Source organism: Gallus gallus, chromosome 2 (genome assembly GCF_016699485.2).
Source record: "Gallus gallus isolate bGalGal1 chromosome 2, bGalGal1.mat.broiler.GRCg7b, whole genome shotgun sequence".
Classification (NCBI taxonomy): Eukaryota; Metazoa; Chordata; class Aves; order Galliformes; family Phasianidae; genus Gallus; species Gallus gallus.
In genome coordinates, this window is record NC_052533.1 from 143727809 (window position 1) to 143738431 (window position 10623).

Genomic DNA, 10623 nt, shown 5'->3' on the forward strand with positions numbered 1-10623 from the left:
GGCTGTATTCTCCAGAGAAAATAGTGCTATTTCTTTCAGTCTTATATCAAACAGAATATTTTCTAAGATCCTGCTTTTCTCTGGGTACTTCCACCCAATTCACAACTAGATTTTCCCTGTGTAGTCCATATCTGATTTGCAATCCACTCTGAACTCAGGACATTAGCTGGCACATTTCTAATTCCAAACAGAGTAGAAGGATATTTACTACGTCTGTGCATCTCAGAAATTATGGAGACATTCAACAGTGTTAACTTCTATTCACATTGTGCTTTACTAATGTCTGTAGATACTCTTCTGAAGACTTCTACCTATCAAGTCAATCCAGAGCACTCTACTGAATAGCTGTTGTGTCTAAATCTCCTGTGCATGACCTGGAGCATGATATTCAGTCTTCATCCACCTGGATGATGTCTCCTAAGGCCATCCTTCGAGTAGACTGTCTCTTTACAAAAGAAGCTTCATCTGTTTCCTCTTGCTGTGCTCCTCTTTCCTTCTGCTTTTTGGCCACATTCTCAATGAGCTTGCTTGCATCACTGAGGGTTTTTTGTGTTCGCTGACCTGCAGATTTCTTCTTCCCTTCTCCCATACTTGAATCTGTGACTTTTAAGGGTTTGGCTTTCCCCTGGTCTTCCTGCTGCTCTTTCATTTGCCTTACTCTGAATCGGCGTCGACAGTTGTTCTGGTAAGGATCAGGGCTGTCAGACTCTTCATGTACATCCACTTGGACAGTGGGAATTGATGGTTTACGAAGTGTCCTGGGAGCCTCTTCAACACCTGGTTGCTTAGTCAATTTTGAGCCTGTCTCTGGAGGTAAAATAACTTGAATTTCTCCCAAGGGCTTGTTGCTTTTATAGGAAAGGGGATCATCTTTATTTTCCATAGCTGCCTTCTCACTCAGCTTTATCTTATGAAGGTTTTCCAGCTCCCCCTGGGCCAGATTCTTCACTCTTTTTACATGGGGTTCATTGTTGATGGAGCTAATAGCTGTCAGCTTCTGAGCAGCCATTTGGGCCTCTCTCTGGATGCTCATAATCTTTTGGAGCTGGGCTTCTTTCACTTCCACAGGGATCTCAAGAGGAGCCAACTTCACTGGCCTCTTCAGGGCAACATTCTCTGTGCTATATGATTCATTTGCACGGTGCAGGCTGGGAGACAAAGACCCCTCTCTTTTTATCTTTTCTGACCACATTTTTTTCTCTCCCTGTGCTATCTTCTTCTCTGACATCCTGGGTGAAGGAGGATGGATACCAAGGTTTCTGTGTTCACTTCCTGGCTTCTCTTTTGGCAGGATAAGTGTAGGATTCTTGTTGGGCTGCAGGTTCACAATGGTAACTTCACTGACATTGCAGTTATACCTGGGCATCAGCTTTTCATCAGCCATTGGAGCACCCTTAAAGAAAGCAAACAGATACAGTGTTCACTATTAAACATAACATTAATGGTCTATTAGCTTTTTATATAATGTTTAGAGTCTGGAAAGAGTGCAATCTTGGTGTCCCTTGAAGTGTACTCATATTTCCAAGTACTGAACTCTGTGCTTCATAGTTTGACATAACCCTGGCTAATCTATAAAGAGGGTTCCATGTGTGGAGACTTGGCAAGTTATTGTCCCATATACAGACTGTCCTTTCTAAGCAGTGGGCAGCACCAGCCTGTATGCTGTGATTACCAACTTAAGGGAAGACAAAGACCTCCAAGACACATGGAAAGTAATATTTTAACCAGAGCACTAATGTTAGGTTGGAGGAGATCCCAGTTGAGGATCAGGTGTGCATCTTTCCCTTCTTCCTCTGACATGCTGAGAGATGGGCATTTCTAGGAAGTGTGATCACCCATCTCACTCCTGTGCCTACAGAGACATGTGCTTTATAAGCCTTTAGCTCAGGAAAGTGCCTTAGTTTCCACTCAAACTCTGCCTAATTTCACAAGGTGCTTTCCTCTAAAGCACAGACACTTAAGCCAGTGGTGATTTTGCTAGTGTCAGAAGAATAAAAACTGAAATGGGTCTAGAAAGTGCTCTTCATACCCTTGGTGTGGTTCAGTTTCCAGTGCACAAGTGACCTGCTAACTAAAAGAATTACTAAATGGGAAACTTGAAAAACCTGAAGCTCATTTCTTGTCTTTGTTCTGAGAAACTTTATGTCATGGTTAGGAAAAGGTCCTGATTATCATTAATAATATAAGCATCTCACTGGAAAAAGTTTTGCTGTTGTATTTTCTAGTGCTATGTAGACAATGAAGGGCTCATGGGTGGCATCAGAAGATGAGCTTTGTTCTTGTTTCTGCCCGGATGAGTAAGTCCTCCTCCCTTAGCTCCCTTTTCCATTCCTGCTCTCTGTGTCTTGAACAGACGACACATTTTTTGGGCAGTCATGAGCAATATTCTTGACTGTAGCTGGGACCTCTAGACTCAATTACTGTAAAGATAACTTACTAAATGATAGCATTAACTTTTTCTTCCTCTGGTGAACAGAGGAGTACATGAGCAATTTTCTTCATAACTTCTCTCATTTCTCAAATCAATTTCTGCATTGGTAATTTCTGTTCACTGATATTGGTGGGATTTTTTTTAAGTACCTGGGCTTAGTATCATTATAAATAAAATAATACATTTCTTGTTCTTCCTGTATCTTGCTGTGTTCCAAGAAAGCAGTTAAGGCTGACTACAGCTCTGTAAAAGCAAAGTGAAATACAATAAACCTAAATAAAATCTTGCCTTAAAATTCAGGCACATAAACCAATGAGACAGAATGAAAGCTCCAATGCACAGTGAAGTACGGGAATGGAAAAGAGGAAAAAGTAAACAATATAATACCTCCAAATGATTATTCTTTAAAAGTTCTGGGTTGAAAAGCCTTTTACCTGCCTTTGAAAAGGGTCTACTAAAGCCCATCCAGCTATTTAAGCCTACAGAATGACCTGCCTAGACAGTGCCTCTTTCTGGCTATGATTATTCTTCGTTTTTAAGATATTCTCTTGCTTTTGTCTGAGATAATTTTCTTCCTGGTAGTTGGTATGGTGCTGTGTTGTGGATTTAGGATGAGAATAATGTTGATAACAGGCTGATACTTTAGATGTTCTCACACAAAGGCAAGGACTTTTTTGTTTCTCATATTGCCCTGCCAGTGGGGGCTGAGAGCTATGAGGGGGCTGGGAGCCTGGAGGGAAAATAGCCAAAATGGCTCACCCAAACTGTCCAACAGGATATCCCATACCACGTGACATTATGCTGAGCAATAGAACTATGGGAGTTGGCCAAGGGGCTGCTTCTGTCTGGGGAATGGCTGGGCATCAGTGAGTAGGTGATGAGCATTTGTATTGTGCATTACTTGTTTTGTATCTTCTATTATTAGTATTATTATTATTAAACTGCCTTTATCTCATCCTATGAGTTTTACTCATTTTCACATTCTCTCATCCACTGGGCAAGGAATTGAGCACGTGGGTGTATGGTGCTGAGCTGCCTATCAAGTTAAACCACAACAGTTAGTTTCAGAAGAGGAAAATTTAGCCATGCTAAGAAGGCTTGGAGAAATTTTGCACACCATCTAAATCCTATTGGACTCTTAATGCACTTAAAATCTGTCCAAGGCTAACGTGCAAGATAAACTGCATCTTCTGTTACCATGCACACATTACTCAATACCTTCTCAAAATGTCCATCTGCTATGTGTATGCTCCTACATAAATTTTAATTAAGTAATTGGCCCAGTCTTGTGTAGGTAATTGCTATGTGCCCAAAATTCCCTTTACAGTCCATGAGAGACCCATACAAAGAATGACTGCTTCAAACTCTCAGGATCAAAGTATGATGATAGTGGTATTATCAAAGGGACCACCAGTCTTTATTTAGCAACCACAACCTTAGTGTAATTTAAGGACTTTCCTCCCTACTCTCATCTTTCTGATCCTTCTGAAATAAACTGCACAGTAGTGCAGAAAGGCAGAGAGAGAAGGTCCCCAGAAAATAGCCAATTAGCATGGAGTGGCTTCAGTTATAGGAAACTTGGTGTCCCCCCATAAACAGGAATCTGATGATCCTCTGCTTAAGCTAGCTTGACTTTGTGCCCAGTCTGGATGGTCCTCAGAGAGAGGTACTTCTACTATTTTTACTTCAGTTTAATTTCAAGAGTCTGCAGGGCAATAAACACTTGATTTATATGCAGAAAGTGAGATTTGAAAATGAATCTTAAAGAAATCTGATGGTGTTTTGAAACCTTGCATAATCAAAAGGAAGCAGTACTGGGATTGTACTATACCTCATTACAGGTACATCATGATTGAAGGGTATCCTTTAAAAATCCCTTTTTCTTTAGTCAAACTTTTGAACTTTTCCCTCTTTGCTCAATGAAACCAGATTTATAGTACATTACATTAAAACAAACAAACAAAACAAAGCAAAACCCTAAATCCCAAGCTCTTCCTACATAAGGAAAAGCTTTAATCTCATTGCTACAGGATAATCTGTAGAGATAAGCAGATGTTACACAACTGAGATACTTTTCCTTCCTATCATCACATGTACCAGCTGATGGCTGCAGTTCAAAGGTGAGGACAAAAATACCTAAGGAAGGAAGTTCACAGATCAAATCCTTCAGCTTATCTAGATGAAAGCTTGTGCCCAGAGTGGAGATTTCTGAGTTCAATTCCAAAATAAACACCAGGCCTTCAGCATGCCTTAATTCTCCATGTGATGCCTGAATCTCTGCTATTCAAAAGCCCTCTGGCACGTGGATATCTATTACATATGCTGTCATTCTACAGGAACAAGAAATGATTCAGTTTAAACATCTAGGAATTAACGTCCGCTTCCACTGCAGATTCTGCATATACAGTGAATGGTTCAGGTCATTATGAATTAAACACATAGCAGGAACAGTCAGAAGCCAAGTAACTCCCAGAAAAGCTCTAAATATCCAGTCTCTTGATACTCCAGCTGTTTTTGGCAGCTGGCATAAGGATCACATGTGCAATATCAGGGGCATGCACTGCTACATCGTCATTGGCTGCTCTGGGAAAATTTAATAAGACAGTGATGTCTGTGAGCCAGTGGGTTCTAGGACATCAGATGGTTCCTCAGTCTGGTGATACTAAAGTATAACACTATTTCTAATTAGCAGTACTGAAGACAGTGTTAATATCACACCTGGTCTAGAGGGAAGTGTCCCTGCCTGTGGTAGGGGTGTTGGAACTAGATGATCTTAAAGGTGTCTTCCAACACAAACCATTCTATGATTCTATGATTGTATGCCTTTAACCTCAATATAAGCAGGTACCAAGGTGGATTATGTTGTTTTGTCACAGTTCTCCTTCCACTGTAGTTCTTACTATCTTAATATGTTGATAGCAAGAAGAGTTTCAAAACAAAACAAAGAAAAGACCTTGAGTAGTCTAAGCTCAGCATCAGGAGACCCACCTCAAACCCTCTTCCACCACAAGTTCCTTGTGGAATGGCAAGGAAGATGCTTCATCCTTCTGAGTCTGTTTTCCATCTGTAAAACTGATCTGATTCCCTCTCCTAATTCATAGAATCATTATAGATATAAAAATATTACAAGTTACTCAGACACACTTGACATGATGTTATGTTAGATCCGAGAATAGGTTAACTTCCAAATAAATTAATGTTCAGAAAACAAGTGCTTCACAGAAGCTAGTACCTGTTGAATAGCCAAAAATAGAAGCATTCAGAGCTCTGTAATGACTCAAAAACTACAATCAGTAATGCTGAGTTTGTATGGAATATTTTTCCTTATGTAATTCTGCACATTTCTTTACATACTATGTTGGTAAATGCATTATACAGGTCCTTAACAGAAATTATGTTCTGTAAAGGACTTGTTTTATATTATGGATTTCATTTAGTAGGTGAGAAAGAGTTTTGAACATGATTTAGTATTTGCAGTCATGAACTTTATGATTTCATAAAACCATATTTAATATTTGTTTAAAAATTGAGGGAGATCCTAAGAGGAACTAAATCATTTCATATAATTTGGCACTGTCTCATTCCTTTTGTTATCACTACTTCTGTAGTACCTTCCTGAATACAAGAAGAGTCCAGTTTGAGTTTTAGAAAACCTACAGTAGATTTACCCTTGCAGATACAAACAATTATCCCATTGTGGACCATCTAAGACTTCCCATAGCATAACCTAGCTTTGCTGAAAAAAGTAACTCTTCAGAAGATTCCTGTAAGGAAGAAGTGGAGCTACGGGACTCCAGTCCTGGACTTTTTATTGCCACTCTTTGACCACAGTTATGTCACTTAAACTAACTTATGCAACTTCTACATCTAAATAGGTATACAGTTCCTTATTTAGATCGAGGCAAAGATTTACAAAAAATGAACAACTAAAACAAGATTTCTAAATACAGACATTAAACAAAAATAAATGACCTGTTTTTCAATAGCAGGACTGGCTTCGTACTTCTTAAATTTGGCCAACTTACTGGAGGATCTATGAAGATGCAAGTTTCAGCTTCACAAATCTTAGATTTAGCTGTCAAAATAAGGAGATTGATATCCCAAAGACCTGAGCACCTGCAGTTCCCAGCCACTTCAACAAGACTATGAGAAGTGAAGGCTTGCACATGCAGTTGGACTCAAGGTGGAGAGCCCAGATCTATAAGGCTGTGTTGTGTGCCTATGTGACATTATAGCACTAACATAAATCTCACTGCTGCCACTGATGTGGAGCAAATCACAGCAGTATCATGGAATCACAGAATCCCAGGTGTTGGAAGGGACTTCAGGAGATTATCCTGTCCAAATCACCTGCTGAAGCAGGTTCCCTAGAGTACATTGCACAGGAAAGTGTCCAGGTAGGTTTTGAATATCTTCAGAGAGGTAGACTCCCCAACCTCTTGGGACAACCTGTTCTAGTGCTCTGTCACCCTCACAGAGAAGAAGTTTTTACTCATGTTTCTATGGAGCTTCCCATGTTCCCATCTGTGCCTGCTGCCTCTTGTCCTATTACAGGGTACCACTGGAAAGAGGCTAGCCCCATCCTTTTGACTCCCATGATTTATAAGTGTTGAGAAGATCCCACTCAGTCTTCTCCAGGCTGAACAGTTCCAGGTCTCTCAGCCTTTTCTCATAAGGGAGATGCTCCAGGACTCATCTTCATGGTCCTCTGCTGGACTCTTTCTAGCGGTTCCCCATCTTTCTTGAACTGGAAAGCCTAGAACTGGACCCAGTACTCCAGCTGTGACCTGACCTTGACCTGCTGGCCATGCTCTTTTTAATACACCCCAGCATACCTCTGACCTCCTTGGCCACAAGGGCACAAGAGCTGGCTCATGGCAAACTTGTAGTCCACCAGCAGCTCCTGCTTGCATTACATGTCCACAAAGATAGCAGCATGAGCAGAATTTGCAGAGACAAAGAGATTGAGCTCTTTCCCTGCCAGTTTTTCTTGATTTTGAGCTTGGCACTGTAAAACTGGAGAGTTGAAACTATCTGCTACAGTAGAAACTCCTGTCTGGGAATAAATTTGATGTCTTGCCCTTTCCTACTGATAACAGAGGCCAGCACCTTGGAGGCAGTGAAAGCAGCTCTGTAATCATTCAGTCTGCCTGTTCTCTGGATGCTACTCATCCACTGCACTCACAAATGCTCTGGGAGACAAGCATCTATTTCTCAACTCTCTCTCGTAATGTTTCATTCTAAATAGGATAGGATAGGATAGGATAGGATAGGATAGGATAGGATAGGATAGGATAGGATAGGATAGGATAGGATAGGATAGGATAGGATAGGATAGCCCTGTCTTCTTGAAAAGGAGGTGTCATTGACATTTTTCAAATATAATAGGATAGTAAATTAACTTCTTATAAGACAGACCCTCAAGTCCCCATATCCTATTGCTTGACATCATTGAGAGAGCATTATTTCTGCCAGATATCTTTCTTTTTACTTTCTTAGACCAGTTAAGCCAAAAGTGAAAAACTGTCATGATTATACAGGCTGGCAATAAGGGTCTTTGTCTTGGAGATGCCTTTTGATAAGGAGTATTTAATGTAAAGAGATCCCATACCAAAATCTTCCTGTTGAAAATCTAAAAGTATTTCCTTATCCATTGCTCCTAGACATTAGCACCTCCACTGGCTGGACAGAAGGGGCTGAGATTGCTTCCAGCCCACGATGACCTCACACTGTAGCTAGGGTATGCTTCCAGTGGGAATTTTTAGGTCCATTCTCAACAAACCAGAGCATTCCTTGAAGTAGAAAAGGCTTTGGGTAGGCAGTTGTGCACCATTTGTCTACGGCTCCCTCAGTCGGAATGGCAGATGACCAGTCTGCACCATCTGAAAAGAAGTACCTCAGACATTACTTCAGATAGTGGGGTGACTCATCTGTCAGCAGGTCCTGTCCTACTTCAATGACTTTGTGGCTTCAGTGTGGGAACTGCAAAGGTAAAGGACAGGAAATACAGACCAGGGAGCTTGCAGCAGAGCCTGTGAAGTAGATCTCATCTCTTTAATGCATAGAACGTGTCCTGAATATTTTTTCTACCCATTGGGATGATTTTCATACCCACATTCTGTATCTATTACTTGTTTAATACTGTCACTTCACAAATACATTCTTCAAATGTTCCTATTAAGCTGTAGGCATCATTTAGTGTTCTACCAGTAGCGATGTTGCTGCAGAATTACCTGCTAGTCCTGTTAATCCACTGATGCTTTGACAGCGGGCGTATTACAAATAGAGCTTCTTTGTACAAAATGGTTAAGCATGACCTGAAAATCCACAGCTTTCCAATTCCCTGAAAACTTAAGATTTCCTTCCTGAATGCTGTAGCATTTAAGGCCAGAAGAGTCAATGACAGTTCATCGTCTCATCCATTAATGGCATGGATGTTAAAAGATTTTGATGTCATTTCTTTTATCCTCAAGCCTATTATCTGACTCTTCTCCTTTTCTCTCTTCAAACAGGGGATGCTTTATAGAGCAGTGCAGTGGGCAGGCAGGGGACATAGGAACTGTTACTGCTTTTTCTATGAACTTGCTCCACAACAGTAGTGAAGTCACTGAACACCTCTGTGCCTTGCAATCAGGAGATGCCCTTTAGACTTTTTGCAATTGGAAGTTTGTTAAATGTACTGAGTTGCTCAAGAAACTCACTGTAACCTCTTCCATCTTAAATTTACCTCTAGCTTCAACAAGACGCTCTTTGCTTCATTCCATTTTACCCAGTGCTCCAAAACTTGGGCAGTGTTATTCAGCAACTATGCTGTGCTCTGGGAAGGGCTGCATTTCAATGACACACAGATCCCTGCACCATTTGGAGACCGCTGTAGGACCTTCCAGATGGTAGGCAGAATGCATTAATCTATGTCATGAAAATTTAATTCATATGAAGGTAATAAATTGTTTATGTATAAAATAGGCAGGACTAATACATTAGCATGCAGGATTGAATCGCACCAGGATGCAGGCACACACAGCTCACAGTGAACTCAGTTTTTTGGCTGCTAGAACAAGAAGCAATTGAGCAGAATTATTAAGTGCAGATATGCTATTTGGATAGAATATGCCAACACACTAGCTACTGCACTGCTAAAACAACCCGCCCCTCTCCATAGTAAATCTAGTTCAATCATAAGAAAACAGCCATGATTTAAGAGAGAGAGAAAAAAACACCGTGTAACAGCATGGGCTTGCTGCTACATTTGCATTGACGTCAGAGCAAACAAGATTAAATGAAAGCAAGCACAGCTACAGAAATGTGACCTTAAACACAGTCCCAGAGTTGCAGATATTGCCAAAATCTAAGCTGTAACCCCACCTGGTCTGCTGACGTAGCCCCAGATATAATGCCTTCAAGAAGCAACTGAAGATCCCTGCGGCAGGTGAGCATGGTGGGAACTTCACTCACCTTTGAGAAAAGGGCATATTGCTGTGGAAGGGAGTCAGAATGTGGCAGAAAGGGTCACAGTCCTGTTGGTATGACCCTACACAGGGAATCATTGAGGCTGGCATAATCTGCAGTGACCTCTTAGATGCCATTAGCTCTGCAGGGGCTGCTTTGACCTCCACCTTATCCAGGATTACAAAAAAGGCCAAAAAAAAAAAAAAAAAAAAAAAGGAGGCTTGATCCCATTTTCCCAGTTACTCACTTTCATTAACTATGCTTATTGAAGCCCTGACCCTTTTGAGAACCAGTCTCAGAAAGCCCAGGACACATAGATAACCAGGCCGTTGGGAACAAAGATTAATGGCATCTTCAAATAGCTAAGAACAATTGCAGCTAAAAATCTGTTACCATAGGAGCAAAGCCCATTCAAGTCTGCCCATTCATGTCTACCCATTCAAATGCCGTGTGATTACATGGTGACATTGCCAAAATATCTACCAGTGCTCACTGAACAGAAAACAAAGGAAAATAACCACAAGCAAGAAAAAAATTTCTCTGGCAAGAGAACATCACTGAAATAAATAAATAAATAAATAAAATTAAAAAGAGCAGAGCAAATAGAATCATGGGATCATGGAAACATCTGAGCTGGAAGGGACCTTTAAAGATCATCTAGTCTAACTCCCCTGCAAGGAACAGGGACACCTACAGCTAGATTAGATTGCTCAGACAGATATGATCCCAAACTTACCAGAAAT

General features: G+C 40.8%; 1 protein-coding gene across 1 annotated transcript; it reads right to left on the minus strand.

The window, feature by feature from the left end:
- Positions 1 to 256: 256 nt before the first annotated feature.
- LOC124417762 lies at positions 257 to 10245 on the minus strand. The gene is made up of 2 exons (XM_046937990.1): positions 9887 to 10245; positions 257 to 1393 (listed from the first exon to the last, which is right to left on the minus strand). Exon 2 carries the CDS (start codon positions 1382 to 1384, stop codon positions 389 to 391), a length of 996 nt encoding a protein of 331 aa, XP_046793946.1. The 5' UTR covers positions 1385 to 1393; positions 9887 to 10245; the 3' UTR covers positions 257 to 388.
- Between the last annotated feature and the right edge of the window lie 378 nt (positions 10246 to 10623).

Excerpts from the sequence above, each read along its gene's own strand:
- LOC124417762 (XM_046937990.1), bottom strand. The coding sequence starts at position 1,384 with ATGGCTGATGAAAAGCTGATGCCCAGGTATAACTGCAATGTCAGTGAA.